This window comes from Lemur catta, chromosome 4 (assembly GCF_020740605.2).
Source record: "Lemur catta isolate mLemCat1 chromosome 4, mLemCat1.pri, whole genome shotgun sequence".
Lineage (NCBI taxonomy): Eukaryota > Metazoa > Chordata > Mammalia > Primates > Lemuridae > Lemur > Lemur catta.
In genome coordinates this window covers 33701284-33721409 of record NC_059131.1, presented here as the reverse complement: position 1 = coordinate 33721409, position 20126 = coordinate 33701284, and the positions used below count along the sequence as shown (strand labels likewise).

At 34.7% G+C, this 20126-nt stretch overlaps 1 protein-coding gene across 2 annotated transcripts in view; it reads left to right on the top strand.

The window, feature by feature from the left end:
- Positions 1–20126, top strand: part of SRBD1 (S1 RNA binding domain 1) — a 187224-nt gene that overhangs the window by 153012 nt on the left and 14086 nt on the right. The window contains exons 17-19 of one of the 2 annotated variants that reach the window (XM_045549525.1): positions 9537–9643; positions 10850–11026; positions 12675–12854. In XM_045549525.1, the coding sequence (XP_045405481.1) occupies positions 9537–9643; positions 10850–11026; positions 12675–12854 (464 nt within the window). The remainder of the gene's footprint in view (positions 1–9536; positions 9644–10849; positions 11027–12674; positions 12855–20126) is intronic. The other variant, XM_045549526.1, reaches the window with a different exon arrangement.

Genomic DNA, 20126 nt, shown 5'->3' with positions numbered 1-20126 from the left:
CAAACAAACAAACACAGTTTAAATACTAGGCTGTCAAATTTTCTGTGCATGAGGAGGGTGCCTGCCTTTTTTACTCCCTCCCTCTATCTATCTCTCTCTCTCTCTCCCTCATGCTCGCACACACACACACAACCATAGTTTCAGATCAGATTTCTACATACTGTTTTACTTTTAATTTATTAGAAGGGAAAATTCTTTCTTGTGGCTGAATCTTTGCACCCTAAATTTTTCTAAAGTCCGTTTTTATGACTAAGCTATAAATCTCTAAAAATAGAGATTTACAGTGGAAATGTTGACTCCTTTGTATTATGTCAGGTCAAAATGTATAGCTAATTGGTGTGCATTTGTTCATGTATATGTCATGAGCCAGGATTATGTTTTAGCCCAGTGACCACACATGGGGAAAATAGGTGTGGTCCAGTTCAGATATGTTAATGTTTTCTTTGTTTATGGTAAATTAGAATAGTGCAAGGCATTGGTTTGGAAAAGTATATGGGCAAGGTAGGCATTAAGGATTTATAGACCTTTACTTAGCCAGTATTGCCCCTATCTTTCCTCCACCATATCGACGTGTATCCACTAGGGGACATAAGAGTACCTACTGGAAGATAGAGCGAAAGCCTGACTAAATTAAAATTTAAACACGATAGTCTCATGTTTATGATAACATATGAAAAGAGGCATTTTTTAGTTTCATGATACATAAAGAAGTTATACATTTTGTTTAAACTTTAATCAGTCATCACCAGAAACTTTTTAAGGTAGGATCAGTATCTTGTGTTGATAATTATGGAATGAGAACCAAACAAGCAGCTAACTAGCAAGCTTGTGTTATCTAACTGCATGATCTTTTTCATTAACTGAGTTCCCATGTGGTCTACTGAAGCTATGCTGAGAATAATTCTGGCTTTGCAAATTACTCTATATAGAAAAGAATTACCTTTTAGGGTCTCGGAGGTAAGACATCTGGGGAGGACATCTAATATCAGATTCCAATAGACATAAATCAGAGTGTTCTGTATTTTGTACCCCAGCCACCTGCTCTAGATTTATGAAACCCAAGAGAGAGATGTAGTTAAGGGCATCGCTGTTCCCTTCTAAACTGATTATCTCGCCACCAGTTTAGAAACTTAGGTTGTATTTTTGTTTGCTTACAGTTCTTTTTTAAGGTATAATCTGCAAAGAGAAAAATGCAAAGATTTTAAGTGATACGATCTTTATTGACAATTTTTTCCTGTTAGTTGGAGCATGTATTTCTCTAACATTTAATATAAGTATTGGTATAGTTGAATTAAGGTCTACAATTCTATTTGTCCCATCTGCTTTTTGGTCCTCTGTTATTCTTTTTCTGCCTTATTGTGGCAGAAAATCAAATAATTTTTAGTTTTCCATTTTAATTCTATTGGCTTTTCAGCTATATTTCTTTTCATTTTTTATTGGTTACTCTAGGAATTAGAATATATATTCTTACCTTTTCACAGTCTATAGTTTCTAATATTATAACACCCCACCACCTTCCTTCTTTGTGCTATTGTTTTCATATATATATGCCTTAAGAGTAGGGCTATTTAAGATCTAGAAGGTTGGATTTTTAAAATTAGTTTCCATTTGTCTTGTGCAGAACAGATAAGATGATCATTATCCTGAGGATTTTTCTGTCAAGTTGGCTTGATTAATTGATTTACATTAAATAGTATATATTCATAGACACTGGATGCTTAAATACTGAGTTAGGAATAAAGGTGTCTTCAGCATACCTTTCATATGTTTTATCAGAGGAGGAGGATTTGCAATGAGAATCTCTTCCTGTGTTTTATTCCCTCTTATGACCACCGGCCATACTTTAATTTATGTTTCCAGATGTGGAAAAATCCTTCTAGTGCTGATGTCCTTTGCCATCTTAACCCTAGAGCCTTATAGGCACAATGAGTTGTTCATTGTTCAGTTTATTCATTTAAAAAATAAAAATGTTCTGCTAGTGTTCAATGTATGTGTTTTTAAAAGAATGTGTTTATAAAGTCTTTTTCACGTCTTTTTTTTCAAGATTATTTGTCCCGTTGTATGTAATTACCTGTGATCAATAAAGCTAGAATACATAGGCTTTTAAAAGGTTAAATGAAGTATTTCTATGGTGCTGAACATTGTCTTAGTCTTTAAAGGAAGCATATAAAGATCCCTTTGGAGAAGTGGAGGAGGAGCTTCTTTTTTTTTTTTTTTTTTTTTTTGAGACAGAGTCTTGCTCTGTTGCCCTGGCTAGAGTGAGTGCCGTGGCATCAGCCCAGCTCACAGCAACCTCAAACTCCTGGGCTCAAGAAATCCTACTGCCTCAGCCTCCCGAGTAGCTGGGACTACAGGCATGCGCCACCATGCCCGGCTAATTTTTTCTATATATATATATTTTTTAGTTGGCCAGATAATTTCTTTCTATTTTTTTTTTTTTTAGTAGAGACGGGGTCTCGCTCTTGCTCAGGCTGGTCTCGAACTCCTGACCTCGAGCGATCCACCTGCCTCGGCCTCCCAGAGTGCTAGGATTACAGGCGTGAGCCACCGCGCCCGGCCAGGAGCTTCTTTTAAGCACACACAATTCTGTTTTCCCAAATGTTTCCCATTCTCTTGTCAGTTTTGTCTTTCATGGGTCATTCAACACACACGCTCCTCTGGATGACTCTTTTAAACTATCGCATGCCAATCAAAGAAAAGTAGATAGGAGATGAGGAAGTAAACTTGCTTTATTTGAAATTGGGTAGACTATCCCTATTGACAGATAACATTGTATGTATTTATCATGTGTAACATGATGTTTTGAGGTACATACACATTGTGAAATGGTTAAATCTAGCTAATCAAGAAGTGCAGTACCTCACAGTTATCATTTTTGTGGTGGGAACACTGGACATCTATTCTCTTTGCATTTTTCAAGAATACAATATATCCTCATAATTCTAATCACCCTGCACCCATAAGGCTTTTTTTTTATTATTTTTTGCATCTTTCATTTTCTAGCTGCATTTTGTATTTTGACAATAGTAAAGAGGCAGAAAAGGATATGAGTGATGATCACTAAGCAAAAAAAAAAAAGATTTCAGTAAGAATACTGCACTAGAAAACCACTTGGGAATACACAAAGTTTAGTATGGGATATGTAAAGTGAAATTTTATTGCTCTAGGAGCTGTAGTCCACAGTGTTTTATCTGGAAGGACTTTTTAAAAAAAATAATTCTGAGATAATTTTAGTGCTTCAGGGTAAAATAAAACACAGCAGTTTGATGAGCAATTCTTAAGAAGTTTGTGGTAGAGTAATAATAAAAATGCAGATTCTGACGTCAAAAAAGCTGACTAGCATAAATGATCATTTATGTTTCTTTTTTAAAATCTCATAAATTTTAGTAAAAATATAATGGCTCAAACAGTATTTCCTTGAATTCATAAGAAACTGTTTATACAATTCAAGCAATTTGCCCAAAAATTCAGAGTTGGAAAACTTCTGTTTAAAAATGGAGCAGTCCATTTTTCCTGGCTTCAAGTCCTTGGGGATTATTAGCACAGTCAGTCCAGGGCCTCTCACCTCTTGTACTGGTGACTGCTGGTAGGGTGCTGTGTCACACCTCAGCTTTCAGCAAATCTAAGTGGAGCTTCTTGAAGACCTGGAATACATACGACTTTTTCTATACTTTCAATACCTAGCACAACGTGCACAGTGTCTGGTACTTAACAGTTGCTTAGAAAACGTTTTTAGAATGGCAGAATGAATGCCTCTGCTTTAACGTCAAAGACATTATTGTGGAGGCAGTATGGAATTTTCTTTAGTATTTGCTCCCCCAAATATAACTTACAGAAGTTTCTCTTACATATGTAGCTGCTAGAGGAATTTAAAAAGTATATTTTAACTCTGTGTTATCTTGGACCTTTTTCCTTATATGGTGTTTTGGTGAAATAGTTGGTCTGCAGTGTGTTTTTTAATGGCCTCATAATAGTTCATTCTGTGAGTGTTCCATAATTTATTTGTATCAGTCCCCTTTGGATGGATTTCTAGATTGTATACATACAAACACACCCCTTTGCACATGTGTCTTGCTGTTTCCTTAGAATAAATTATTATATATGAAGGTGCGGCATAAAATCATATATACATTTCTTAGGACTATTGTGAGGATTCAATTAGATGCTATTATAAAGCCTTACAACAACACCTGACAATAAAATTTCAAGTTTTTGATAATAGGTCATTGTTGTTTTCATCACCTCAATCTTCCCACTTGACTTTGAGCCCCTAAATAAAGTGACTGCATCAGTTAGAAAAATGTCAGAGATCCCACCTCAAAGTGGCTTGAACGATAAGGATATTTATTATTCTTTATTAAACAGTAAAGAAATTTTGTTACAAGAAGCCCAGAGGAGGGGTGAGTCCAGAACTAGTTAATTCAGAAGCTCAGGAGTATCATGAAGACCCAGTCTTTCAATGTCTGCCACCTGCCATCCTCAGTGAGTCAGCTTTTCCTCAGGCTAGTCCCATCACATGATATAGTGCTTAGCCAGGTTCCAGGAGTCATACTTGAATCAAAGGAAGAAAAGGCCGGCTATTTGTAAGGGTCTGTATTTAAGAGCTTTGAATTCTTTTTTCTGAAGTGCCTGGCATATTTTACCCTCACATTTCATTTGCCATAATTGAATATATGGAATGACACTACCATGATTGGCTTAGACTATTGTTTTTCATATCTTTTGATCATGACACACTTGAAAATACATTTTACATCATGACCAGGGCACCCATTATACGTATATTTGAGTATATGTATATGTCTCTTTTTATAATTAAACATAATTCAAAATAAATGTTTCTCAGAACAATACAACCAATCATGAAGTTAAATGCTATTTTATTTACATTTAAATGTAAGTTTTTAAATACCCAAACACAATAATTAGAAAAGAATTAATTTAACCTATAGATATAGGATGTTGATGAATTTTTTCTAGTCCAGAATACATAAGGACAGTGCTGTGAGCATATATGATTTAGTGTTGAGCCTGTTTTTTTAAATTTTATTTGAGTCAAGATTGAAAGTACTTTTTTGCACAAATAGGTCATTGTGAGTGGTAAAATAATCTTAATAATAATTGATTCAAACAAGATTCATCAATGAATTCTACACTCAATAGGAGAGGATTACACAAATGCACGAATACCAGGATTTGAGGATTGCAGGGAACCATCTTAGAAGCTGCCTACCACAGAGTATGAAAAGATAAGACAACTAAATGCAATGTGTGATCCTGGATTGAATTCTGGATTGGAAAGAAAATGCCATAAAGTAGAATTCGACAATTGATGGAATTTGAGTATGGGCTATATGTTAGATAGTATTATTACAGCAATAAGTTTCCTAATTTTAATAATCATACTGTAGGTAAGACAATGTTTTTGTGACTTGGAAATACACACTGAAGTATTTATGTGAGGGAAGACAATAGGACAGCTTTTGGTACTACTTTTGCATGTTTTTTCTAAACTTAGAATTATTTTAAAATAAAAAGCTAAAAATGTCAAGAGATTGTTTTCAACTAAAAAAATGTGAGTCTGGTTCTTAAGTTCATACATACTGAATACATTATGTCTATGTCATGGTGTATAATCCTTTTAATATGCTGTTGTATTTGGTTTCCCAGTATTTTGTTAAGGGTTTTTGCACCAGTATTCATAAGAGATTAGTCTTTAGGGTTTTTTCCTTGTGGTATCTTTGTCTAGCTTTGATACCAGGGTAATGCTGGCCTCACAGAATGAGTTAGGAAATGTTGCCTCCTTTTCTAGTTTTTGGAAGAGTTTGAAAAGGATTGGTGTTAGTTCTTCTTGACATGTTTAGTAGGATTCACCAATGAAACTATGTGTTTCTGAACTTTTTTGGGAGATTTTTGATTATTGATTGAATCTCTTTACTTGTAATGGGTCTGTTCAGATTTTCTATTTCTTCTTGAGTCAGTTTTGGCAATTTTGGTGTCCCTAGAAATTTTTCCATTGTTTATTCCTTTACAGTCTATCTAGTTTAACTTATATTGAACAATAATGCATTTTTGCATTGTGTGAACATATCTGATTTAGTTTTATATGAAGTTACATTTAAACCATATAAACTAAATCCTCAATAAAACTGCCCTGCCTTGCATATCCGACCTAAAATGTACTTATCATGATAATGTTTTGAGCATTCCAGTTCCATATCCATATCAATACTTGGTATTTTCCATCTTTTTCATTTAAGCCATTCTGGTAGGGGAGTTTAAGTGGTTTTGTTTGTTTTTTTAATTTTGAAGTTTTTTATTTGTTTTGTTTTTTAGAGACAGGGCCTTACTGTCTTACCCAGGCTGGAGTGCAGTGACCCAGTCATAGCTCACTGCAGCCTTGAACTCTTGGGCTCAAGAGATCCTCTCACCTCAGCCTTCCAAGTACCTGGGACTATAGGCATCCATCACCACACCCATCTACTTTTTAAAAATTTTTTTGTAGAGACAAGGTCTCACTATATTGCCCAGCCTGGCCTCAAACAATCCTCCCACCTCAGCCTCCCAAAGTGCTGGAATTACAGGAGTGAGTCACCACCCCCAGCCTTAATTTTGAAGTTTTTAGGTTGTCATCTATAAGAACTTACCAACAATACATCTGGGGACTGTCACTTACTGTTTTGCATATTTTTGCATATTTGTAAAACCATTTATTAAATCAAGTTTATATTAAAGTCTTATAATTATTCTTTTCTATTTAAAATGGAGTTTATTTAAATTGGAGTCAACATTTTCTCTCAATTTTGTCACTATTAAAACTTCCAAAGCTGGTAGTTGAGCTTGCCTTTTTAGGTTTTATTTCACTGTCATTTTTTTCTTCTAAGTATAAAATTATTCATTTTAAGGGCAGCTTGTACTGCCCTTAAATTTTAACTGACTCTGTTAAAATATTACAATTGCTGAGAATTTGAAAGATGTTATACTCAGCGTTCTTTCTGAAAAATACACTGAAAGTTTGTAACTAAACTTGATTGAAAGAATAGCACTTTGCCAATAAATGATTAACTTCGCACATACTTTGCTTCATAATTTGGTAAAGCTACTCTTTAACCTCTCCATCAGTCAGTGGTTAAATTGACCATAATGTGTCAGAAGATTAAATGGGATATTAGTGAACCAAATACCTATTCCTGACCAATTAATCTTATACTCTTCTCACATGATAGTCTCAGTTGGCTGCTTTGTTTTTTGTACTGTTCATTGCATATTAAGGGTATCTGCAATATGCCATATGTGGTCTATGCTATTTATTTCTGGATTTTTTTTAGTGCTTGTAGCAAGCCATCAAATTAATTTTATGGCCCACTACTTTGTCACAACCCACTGTATGAAAAACATGGGTTTTAACCAGTCAATATTGTCTACTGGAGGTGGCACCAGCTTCCCCAAAGCCTATGGCCTTACAGAAGTGGGGTAAATGCATGAAACACAGTCAGGCTTCTGTTAGAAAGGAACAAAAAGGGTTGAAGGCTGGAGGTAGGATAGGCAATCAAGATTGTCTGCTACAGAGACCGTAGCTTACTCATTTAGCTATCCTAACCATCTGGTGTGCTTTGCAGTACTAGATAGACTTGTTTGCCCTTATTCTTATGGCTCCCAACTATTACTCTTCCTTTTTCCAATTTGATTATAGTTTTTTCTTTTTCCTCTGATATTTTTTCTTGTTGCTATCATTGTGCTTCTTTTACATCATTATCCTATCTCCTACCCTCTCATTTTTAAAAGATCCTTTTCATTTTGTTGTTTCTCATCTACTTAGACAAAGAAAAGACTATGTAGCTTCTTCAAGCTGTGGCTCAAGAGTAATCAGGTTCACAGTAAGGTCTCACATTTCACTTTATGATCTTTTTCATGATTGTGTTTGTTTATTAGATTTTTAAAATTAGATCTAAAATTTTTAGCTGTGGCCTAAGCTATCACTGAAATACAGAAGTACTCCCAGAACAAAAGTTTCTGCTGCTATCAAATAATAATGTAATCACAATACTTGGGGACTCTATGATATTGTCTTCCTTGTTTCCTTGAGATATTTTGGAAAAGAGAAGTATGCTGACCCACAGTTTCATAACAGGGAACTAGAGGATCATTAATTTTAGAATTATGAGTAACATCAAGTGTATTCATTGTTTTAACATGGCTTCAGTTAGTCAACAAATAGTTACTTGCAGATACTTCATTTCATCAATTGTAAGCTGAACAGTTTCTCATACTTTCACATGTCTGAAATCAGGATGCAGCTTACAATTGATGGTGTCCTACACTTGTTGTTGGCCCTGTGGTAAATCATGATATATTAATCATTTCTGTGTGAACTTGGTTGTTAATCCTGGAGACATGACTGAACTGCAAACCCCTCACTGTTTTAGTTAGCAAACCATTGAACAATAAACCATTTAAAGACCTTTCAGTTAGGAATAGGAGTTTTGTTACTATCCAAAATCTCTTCTGTTGATACCTTCTGTTAAGATTAATACAGGGCTACTATCATCAGAGCTTGTAAGAATGGACATCTGAAGCTTGAAAGAAAATCCCAGAGACGATAGCGGATTGCTCTTTTAAGACATGCCACATTACCAAGGGTCTTGATAGCATGAAGATCACACTGTAAAGAACACTTGACACCTGTGACTTTGAGTATAAAAGTGATTCAGAAGAGTTAAACAATAAATGTGAAGAAGTTTTAGGAACACCTTAGCCAGTTTAGATTGCTTATATTTTTTTATTTATACATGATATGTTATTTTTAGAATTTCTAAAAGAGTCTAAAGAGCTCTTTCAATATTTAAAAATTAAATAAGTTAAGCAATAAGAAAGCATATGTCATGGTTTCATTGACAGTGTATTTTCTTTCTTAGTAGTATATAAAATAATGGTACTTCATATGAACAATATTATCTTCAATTTGATGAAACATAAGAGTTTGATTTACTGTCTAGCTTATTGAGTATTACTATACTGCTTCCTATGTTTTCTTCTCTTAAGAACTAAGGAACAGAATATATATGCAAGTGAAATTAACACTACAAGGCAATGCATGAATGATAGAGGACCAGTATGTCTCAAATTGTGGTCTTTCAGCCACAGTATTACCTGGAAACCTATTAGAATACAAATTTTCAGGCCCCACCCAGACCTACTGAATCTGAAATCTGGATGTGGGACCCATCAGCCTGTGTTTTAACAACCCCTACAGGTGATTTTAATAGAAGCTAAAGTTTGAGAACCACTGCTTTAGGCAGAATTTCAGACAAGGGAAAAATACTGGTGCTGTTACATTCAAGTCAGGTGTATGAGTAGCTTAAAGATTAAAAAAACACAGATTCCTTGAGTTTGGCTCAATTACATCTGCTAACAGTGTCTTTAAAAGGAATGAAGTGTGTATTAGCCGATTACCAAGAATACAGGTAGAGTAATGGAATAGTCCAAGAACTGTATCTCCTTCACGTTTGATTGATATTGGATCTTTGTCTTTTCAGCATGATGTATCCCAGACTTTACTCAAGGCAACACTGGACAGTGTTGTAGAAGAATGTGTCAGCTTTGTGGGAGTGGATATTAACATCTGTTCAGAAGTTTTGTTAAGGTGAGTCAAGAAGTCTGTGGCTGAAGATCACAGAATCTAACCCAAACTCAGCTAAAACAAGGGGACATATGTGTATAAAGCTGTCAAGTACAAAAAAATCTGTGGGTTTATACATTGCATTAGGTAATCAGTCAGAGGGGAAGACATCATTTAAGAAAAGAATTGTAGCAATTCACATTATCATTTTGAATATTTCAAGTCTAAAGTGAAGAGCATATGGTAACCATTGAGTGCATTAGTGTCGCTAATAGAATTTAAATAAGGCTAACATGGAAAATAGCTGTTTCCCACCACATGAGAGTAGATACTTTTCACTAGTTCAGTCTCTTGCTTGCATCTGTCAAAGCTGGCAGTAACTAAAAAATAAATTCTGAGGGTTCAAGGTATGGTTACCATATTTTTACACTAATTCCACAAGTCACCTGTCAAAATTTCCATCATACTATGATCGCATCTTATATACACTTTTTTCCCCTGTGGTTATAGAAGAGTTGCTTTTTTTGTTCATAGCTTTGCATTTATTATACAAGTCTCCTGATACAGCATGAAATTCCCTGATCTGGACATTTTTCACTGTGAAACAGGTATCATGGAAAATATCCCTTACATTTTAAGGTGTTGCTTTTTTATCACAGCTACAAATGTTTCATAATTCCATATATGGAATGTAATAATAAAATTAAGATTCTCTGAATTTTTTAATCAACCCCAAGCAAACTACTTGTATAGATTTCATATTTTTATATTAATCATGACATTCAAGGATAAGTATTCTTCTGTAATTCAACTCCTGTAGAACAGGCTGACCAAAAAAAATGGGGGATAGTACAACACAATTGTAGCTATTGTAACTTCTGCTGATTCACTTTCCAAGCTAACCAGAAATAGGCAGAATTATTACTTGATTCAGAAATACAAGGAATGTGAATAGTGTAGAAATACTATGAGGAACAGTTCTTTTTCTTGCATCAGCATTAACCAGTTTACCAACATCTTCATGATAGCTACTGTTTTGTCATTATTTGTCATTGTATTGTCCATCTTTCCTCTTGGACAACTCTTTCCTCTTTGTCCTTTTTATTTAATTCCCTTTTGGATTAATTTAGGCATATGACAATATGTCATTACAATTGTTTTTATGATCCAAATGCTTTATATCATTGTCTTTTCAGATGAGATATTTAATCATTTATTATTTTTTTTTAGGCATATTGCAGGACTTAATGCAAACAGGGCCAAAAATATTATTGAATGGAGAGAGCAAAACGGGCCCTTTATCAACCGAGAACAGCTGAAGAAAGTGAAAGGGCTAGGTCCAAAATCCTTCCAACAGTGTGCTGGCTTCATCAGAATCAACCAGGATTATATCCGAACATTTTGCAGGTGATTCTTAAAGTGTACACTTTTGGTTCTATTGTCAACCTCCTCTCTTGTTATTGTTACCCAGCCTTCTCCTGACTGGCATAAATTCTAGGTGTCTGTTATTCAGGGCTTCATTCAATAAGTGTTGAGTGTCTGTTCTTTGCAAGGTGCTGGGAATATAGCACGGAACAAGTCAGCAAGTTCCCCATTCCTACAGAGTTATGTTTTAATGAGTGAAATAGACAATAAACAAACTAATAAAATAAGTAGTTTCAGATGATAATAAGTGCTATAAAAATTAAAACAGGAATACATGACACTGTCTTGGGGAGCGGTACAACTTCTTAGGATGAGTTATTTATTGAAGAGTTATTTGAGCAGAGTTTTGAATGAAATTAAGAAGCTACACACACAGGGATCCGAAGGAAAGCATTCCAGGCAAAGCAAACACTAAGTGAGCAAAGTCCTAAGACAGGGCCAACTTTGGTGTGTTCAAGAAATGAGGTGAAGGCCAGCACAGTTGGAGCACAGCAAGTGGGAAGGAGTGGTATGAGGTGAGGGTGGTGAAGGTGACTTCACAACAACCACTTCATACTGACATAGCTGTTCCCTAAGCATAGATGGGCTTCCCTACTCCCTCTTCATTGAAAACTGACCAAAGCATTAATTATCACTACTTTAGATTAAAAGCTAAATTTTTACTTTCTAATCCTCGTAGCACATAGGTCTCTTTGTTCTCCCAGAGAAGGCTAAAAACTTAGGACTCTTCCCCATCTTCCAGAATCTTCAATTCTGTCTACCTTCCATGATGAGGTGACCTGAGATTTTAGTTTCAGACTGTTCTTTTTATATGTATTTTTTACATTATTCATGAGCAGTTATTTAACTTAATAAGTTTTTATGATTTCTGTGCTCATCACTGTTTCTTATAGCCCACGTTATCATTTTTCTTGAATTCATTGTCTTTACTGGAGTTTATCCTTAATAAATTCTTTTTAGAGAGGATGTATTAGTTATACTAAAGTTCTTAACATGTCTGGAAATGATTTAATTTTCCCTCCTACTTGAATGCTAGTTTGGCTAGGTATATGATTTTAAATACAAAATCATTTTCTCTCAGAACTTTTAAGACATTGTTGCACTATGTTCTAACATCTGATGTTTGCCAATGAGAAATCTGATACTAGTCTGTTTCCAGATCCCTTTCAAAGTAGTGTTTTATTTTTCTCTCTTGAAAGCCTTTTGGGATTTTTAAAATTATTTATTTTCTAAAGTTTCATCATAATATGTCAAGTATGAGTCTTTTTCTATTTATCCTATTCTATACTCAGTAGGTTCTTTTAAGAACTTGTGTTTCTCTTTAGCTCTGAGAAATCTTATTTCATTTCTCTTCATTTTTCTCTGTTCTCTATTGAATGCCAATTATACAACTGAATCAGTTAAGAATGTTTTTGGCTTTAAGTAACAGAAAACCCTATTAGCAGTGGTTTAAACAAGTAGGTAGTAATTTCTATGAAGTGAAAAATCAGAATCTGGTTGCTGTTTTTTGTATATTTGTATGGCAGAGAAATAAGTACATTTTTAATTAAAGACACTTTTCTGCCCAACCTTCCCTTTTTTAAATTTGTTTTTTTGTTGTTGTTGTTTTCCTGATTATCAATGGCTACAGTAGTCAGCAAACTGAGTCTTCAGGACAAATTCAAGGAGTTGTGACATCTTCAGCAGGTGTTGAGGTCACAAATGAGAAGCAGGGCAAAAAAAAGAGCAAAACTACAATGAATGTTTTATTGAAGCCAAATCCTTTGGACCAAACTTGTATTCATCCAGAATCATATGACATAGCAATGAGGTAAGTCTGCGGCCCACGTGGGAATTCTCCATACCCAGAGTGAGTTCTTTATGGCAAATGGCCTTTGTTTTGACATAATGGAAACTGAAAAATATGACCGTGTTTAACATGACAACATTTTTCAGAAGTTCCGCATTGCTGAGTTATGTGGCACATTATTTTATTTCAGTGAGGAATGAAACCATTATTCCTGGAGCAGTGTCAAACTAATAAACCCTGGTACTAATGGTGAAGTGTGTGTAATGGAAATTGCATGGCACTCTCCTCTGTTTGTTTTGGAAATTAACAAGACACAATTGACCAGCACCTGGCATAAAACTTGTGCTTTTCTGAAGATAAAACTCTTTTGAAAGTAAACAGCCAACTCAGTTTTCCTAAGAAATGTTGTCCTGTTTGATAATTACGGAGCCTAAGAAATGATGTACTTTTAGTGAACACACATTAACACAGAATGAATGATATCAGAGAGGATTTTGAATACAAGGGAAGTTTAATGTGAGGCATTAAAAGAAAAAAACTTTTTAATAGCACATTTAATTAGTTTTAAAAATTTTTTAATTAGTTCAAAAATAGTGACTTGCTACATAACCAGATTTTCTGAGGGTTCTTACTGAATTTTATGACAGTGGATTAAAAATAGTGAATATGTTAACTTTCATTGAACCTAAAATGAGATTTTTCACTTGTTTTGAAATCATTTATATTTGATTTTCATAAATGTCATTGGTTTGCTTTCTTTTAAAAATGTTTAAAATTAAAAAGACTATTGCACATTATAGAGAACTTAGAAAATAGAAAAAAGAAAAAAAAAATAAGATCAAAACATCAGTTCCTGGTTTTCCCAAAAAAATTTATTATGAAGAAAATCTAACCATACAGAAAAATTGAAAAAAAGTTAGCAACTTCCTGTATATCACATCTAGATTTTATCATTGACATTTAACTATATCTGTTTTTCTACATATCTATCTATCTATTTGTCCATCAATCCATCTTATTTTTTTGATGCATTTCAAAGAAGTCTGCAAACATCAATACACTTTACACCAAATACCCTAGCATGCATATAATTTAACTACAATTTTATCATTCTTTATAGTTTTTTTTACTTTTGAGGTAAAATTCACATATAGTTAAATTTTAAATGTACGTTAGCTGAATTTTGACAAATATCTATACCTGTGCAACCTAAACTTCCATCAAGATAAAGAACGTTGCTATCATCGAAAACGTTCCTCTAACCAATCCCCACCCCAACCTGCCACAAGTAACTGCCTGTTCTAATTTTTTTCTACCAAAGATTAGTTTGCTGCTGCTAGAACTTCATATAAATGATACCATACAGTTGTACTCTTTTGTGTAAGACCTCTTTCAGTATATTTAGAAATTTATCCATGTTACAAGTACCAGTAGCTTTGTGTGTTTTTATTGCTGAGTATATTCCACTGAATGAATATACCACAGTTATCTATTCTGTTAATGGAATCTAAGAGATATAGGAAGAAACAAACTATTTTTCATATTCTCTACCTTCAGTACAACATAGAACACTTCTGTGACCTCTGGTCACCAAATATTTGGGGATTTCTCCCCAGCAACAGTCACTTCTGTAGCTGATTCCTCAGTGGACACCACCTGAAAGTCCTTTAATTTAATTCAATTCTGACATTCCTATCAACTGGAGATAATGGCAGATCCCACAGGTTGAGGGCCCAGACCCACAAAACTGCCCCCCTCCCCACCACACCAGATGCCAATTGCAAGCACAGGTTGTCACCTCTGCTTCTGACAAACCTGCTATAAATTGGGGTTCCCAAGATACCCTCCTTAGTTACATTAATTTGCCGGCTTACAGAAGTTAGGAAAACAGTTTACTTACATTTACCTGTTTGTTATAAAGGATATTACCAAAGATACAGATGAACAGCCAGTTGGAAAAGATACATTCCCTGGGTATGCCACCCTCTAGGAACCTCCAAGTGTTCAGCTATGTGGAAGCTCATCAAAACCCAGTCCTTGAGTTTTTTGGAAGGCTTTATTACGTAAACGTGATTGATTGCATCACTGGCCATTAGTGATCAATTCAACCTTCAGCCCCACTCTCCTCTCTCATCTGATCACATGGCTGGTGTTTTGGGTGACCAGCCCCCCTCCCAAAGCTGTCTAGGGGCCCCCGGCTTTCAGTCATCTCATTAGCAAACAAAAGACACTCATCACTCTGAAGATTACAGGGGTTTTGGGAGCTTTTTGGAAGACTAAATTTATATTTCCCACTACCTCATGAACCTTAGCTCTTTCTAGTTTTGGGCTATTCTGAGTAAAACTACTATGAACATTCTCATATATATTTTTGTTGCCATTGACATGTTTGGAAAACTACCTATGAGCGGAATTGCTGAGTCATAGGGTAGACGAAAATTCTTAGAAACTTTGGTTATACCATTTTATTAATACATTTTACACTTCCACCTTGACAGTTCTGGTTACTTCACATCTTTGTCATCATTTGATATTAGTCTTTTTGATTTTAGCCATTGTATTGTGTGTAGCAGTATCTCTTCATGGTTTTAATTTGCATTTCCCTGAAAATATTGAGCATTTTCTCGTGTTTATTAGCCATTTGTATATCTTCCTTTGTGACATATCTGTTCATATCATTTGGTCATTTTCTAATTGAGTTGTTTGCCTTTTCATTATTGAGTTTGGGGAGTATTTTATATATTCTGCATATATAAAAATGTCCTGACTTACCTCTTTATTTTTTTAGGGACAATTGATGTCTTAATATTTATTGAGTGTTTTGGTCCATGAACTTATTATATCTCTCCATTTATTTAGGTTTTCTTTCATTTCTCTAAGCATTTTTTTTCAGTGTTTAGTGTATAGGTCTTATATGTGTTTTATTAGATGTATTATATGTTTTTTCAATAGTATTGTAAATGGAATTTTAAAAATTTGAAGCTTATTCTTTGCTAATTTGTGAAAATACAACTGATTTTGTATTATAACCTTGGGTCTTGCAAACTTGCTAAATTTACTTACTAGTTCTAGTAGGTATTTATAGATTCTTAAAGTTTTCCTATGTAAGCAATTATGTTATCAGCAAATATATTAAAGCTTTACTTCTTCTGTTTTAATCTTCATGCTTTTCATTTCTTTCTCTTTCTCTTTTTTCTTTCCCATTACATTGGCCAGGACCTTCAATACAGTGATGAATAGGAATGGCGAAAGTAGGCATCCTTATTTTGTACTCAACCTTGGGACATGATTCCCATTTTTTTCATATCAAAAAATATTGTGATCTCATGGTGATTCTATTTTTAGTGTTGTTTGAGAAGATGCATATGTACAGATGGATTCACAGACTTCTTGCAATAACTCTGATGTCTCCATGGGAACTAAATTATTATTTTGTTCTGTGGAACCCAATATCTTTTTTAATGTACCTTTTGGTTAGTTTCCATAATGTAGTAGTAACATGGTTTATAAATTTTTCAATTCTTTTCAATTTGATTTCTATTGTTAAGCACTATTTTTAAAATTTTTATATATCCTCCTTGTCAAAAGGCTAGATAATATTTCATCAAGTGATTGAACTGTAATTTAGTAATAGTAGTACTAGTAATGGTTCCTTATAATGGATTCCTAGAAGTGGAATTACTCTGCCAAAGGGTTTGAAATGTTTTGTGGTTCTTGACATACTCATTTATAACGCCATCAGCAGTGTGAAAGCCTGAAAAATCTTTAGTTTCTCCTGTTAGGACTTTTCTGCCACTTTTCCTATGTGCCAGTTTCTGCATGTGAGACATAAATGGCCCCCTAGTGACTTCACTTTGCTTCCTTTGGGAGTAGCCTTGTCCCTCACAAGCAAGGTACTCGTAGACTATTTCATAGGAAATTTCTTCTGTATGCAGTTTGACATCTGACCTCTAAAACCTGAAGATAAAATTGGTAATTTATCTAGGTAAACTTGCCATCCCCATTATCCAGTTTGGAACTATGATAATTATTTCTGGCTTACAAGTACACTTCTAGGTATCGCTCAACATAGGTAGTTCATATTCTCGTATAGCGTCACACAAGTGTCTTCCTAGGGGAGGAAAAAAGCCCATTAAGGATGTGATTAGGTCATCATTGGTTTGACTTCAGTTCTGTAAAATTAACTTCCATTGCTTGAAGCTCTGACTCGGGGTGGGGAGCATGGGCAATATACATAACCTAAACTTTTGTACCCCCATAATAAGCTGAAATTAAAAAAAAAGTTCCATTTGCAATATATTTCATTTTTTGTTATATCAGAAAACTAGTAGGAAAGTATTAATATATGGCTTTAATATCACCCTACTATAATATCACCCTACTATAATATCACCCACAGAAATACACCAAAATATGAAATGATTCTTTTAACTTTTGTATTCCTGGTACTCTCTTTCTCATATTTGTATTTTCAAGACTGAGATCATGATATTTTGTAGCCTGAATTAGTTATTTAGTGGTTTAGAGTTGGTCAATTTTTTTTACTATTTTTATTATTTATATTATTTTTTAAAAGTCTTATTTATATAGGGGTTTTCTATATATTATAGTTCTTTGTTGTATGGGCTGAAATTTTTTTCTAGTTGGTTTGCCTTTTATATCTGCTTATAGTGTTATATTTTTGAAATATGAATGTTTAATTTTTATGAAATAAAACCTATTATTCTTTTGATTGTTTTTATGCAAGATCTTAAGATTCCTGATCTCTTAAGATCAATTAAATGCTCCTCATGTTTTTTCTATTTGTGGTTCCAATGTTTATGAATTTTATTGGTGATGATTTTATTTATGACTTAGAATTTACAGAGTACTGTGGTAAGGGCCTGAAGAACATAAAGATGAATAGAGGTGATTTATGCTGTCATGGAGTCTACCAAAGTAGTAAAGATAAAACTTATGTTCCCAGATGTCATAATAGTGGTCAATAATTAGTACTGTTTGTGAAGCACAAAGTTTGCTCCCAGTGGAAAGAGCTCATTTCGAGATAGGGTGATCTTGTAAGGTTTCATACAGGAGGTTACATTCGGGCTAGGTTTTTAGAATTTTAGGCAGTAGAAAGAGGTGTTTTAAAGGTTAGAGACAGAAAAATATAGGTCAGGCCAGTTTGAGGAATAGTTAATAGTCCAGTAAAAACAATAAACATCCATTGAATACTTCCTTATTACCAGGTATGTTAGAAGGATCATCTTGTTTAAACCTCATAGCAACCCTGTGAGATTGCTACTGCTATTATTCACACTTTAGGTACACAGGGCCTCAGATAGGGTAAGTAAATTATCCAAGGTAACCCACCTGGTAGAACCAAGATTTGAACCTGATCTGTGTCACCTCAAAGCCTGAGCCCTGAACTAGGTTACAGTTAAAAAGCTAGCTTAAAGCCAGATTTGAATGTATTCATAATGATCTTTCTGATTAAGGATATTTTACCCTTAAAGACAGTGTGTATTGTTTCATACAGAAAATAATAGCACTTGTGTTATATGTGTTTCTTAGGAAAAAAACAAAACTGAGTATCTGGAATATGCTGGCTTTGAGTGTTATTCTCTGTCATCACATGGTTGAAATTAGACTCTGCCCTTCCCCTTAAGAATGCGTTACCTCCTCCAATAAGTGAAATTTTGCCTATTTATTTTATTAAGGGATCTGTAGGAAATGGATTCTTCACTAAAGTGTGTAGAATTTTGCTGTTCTGCTGCAGATATGGTGTTTCCTGAATATTGCACTAAAAAGAATTCCCTTCCGTTATCTTTTTTAGAATGAGACACATGCATTTCAAAGTAAGCAGCTTAATAATGACTACATTTGCTATCTTCTCATCTCAGGAGAGAAACAAAGGTATAGAGCAGGAGTAGCATGTTCATCCTAGAGCCAGACAGGTTTTTAAGTGAGGGGTGGGGGTAGAATGTCAATTAATAGAGATATGGTAAGAGAACATATAGAAGACATAACGGGAACCTGAAATTAAGAATATTACTCTACAGGATTGCTGCAGATAGATTTTACTTCAATAGTCCTTTGAAGTCATTCTATTCTAAATCCCTTTTACTTGTTTCAAGGTCTATCACACTCACCTGGTGACTTCACTGCATACCTCACTGAAAAAAATCACAACTACCTTACATTCCCCTTCTTCAGATTGTCTCCATATTTTCACTCTTTCTGGCCCATCTTCCCTAAGCTGATTCTCCATTTCTTGATTCTGTTTCCCTCCCCACCCTCACTTCTCTCAGGTTGCTGATGAGAACTCTTGACCTTGGCCATTGCCTTGATCTCTGTGCTGTAATTGCCTCACCTCTAAAAGTAAGGGGGAAAGTGGCAGCTAAATGAATAAGGTCTTTCGGCTTTATAAAGTTTTATATCTTTCCTAGCATTGCCTTTCCTACATGTTGAGTAAGTACTTCTTTTGGAATCCCTTATGGATTGAAAGGATTTTAGGACTTGCCCAAACTGAATCCCATTTGCCTTCACAGAGCATCATATCCAGGGCCCTGGCCATCCCAGATTTTATAGACTGGAAAAGCAGAGACAGCCCATGAAAGAAGATTTCTTACCATTTTCTGTCATCATCCAGAAATTGTCACAACGTCTCCATATATGATTTCATTGTGTTGGGTACTGTAAGCCATGAGTAAAATTGCTGTTATATTATGAGTCGAATGAAGCCTAGAAATAGCCTATTTATAAATACTATCCACCCCCTGCCATGCCTCCTCTTTCTTTGTCCTACCATTTTGGTTGATCCAGAGAGCCAAGGCAAGTATCCGATTTCCCCCTTTTCTTGACTGAGGTGCCAGGAGGTAGTGCTTTGTGCTGCAGATTATGCTGATTTGTGCGTGTCACAGTGAGACTTGGCACTCTCCCAAAGAATTTGCTGCATTAAGAATTTGATTCACTCCAGATACTTAAGCTTAAAAGTTGTTGTGCTCTTGATTTAACTTGAAAAATGCCAGGAAATTTAACGTCAAGACTGTCACTCGGCACTCATTTTGATAAAGCATTAGGTTGTATTTGTTATTTCCATTTTGGCCATTAGGGAGAAATTTTAAAAGAGTAGTCTCTAGAAGTAGTTAACAGCCTATGTAGCAGGAATGTGACATGCAGCACCATCTGAATGAACCAGGTAAATGTATATCAAGGGCTGATTTGTATCTATGGCTGTGCTGTAATATTAGTGCTGTGCTATTCCCTGTATTTCTTCTGATATGCCTATTTCTGACCCTGTCAATCAATGTT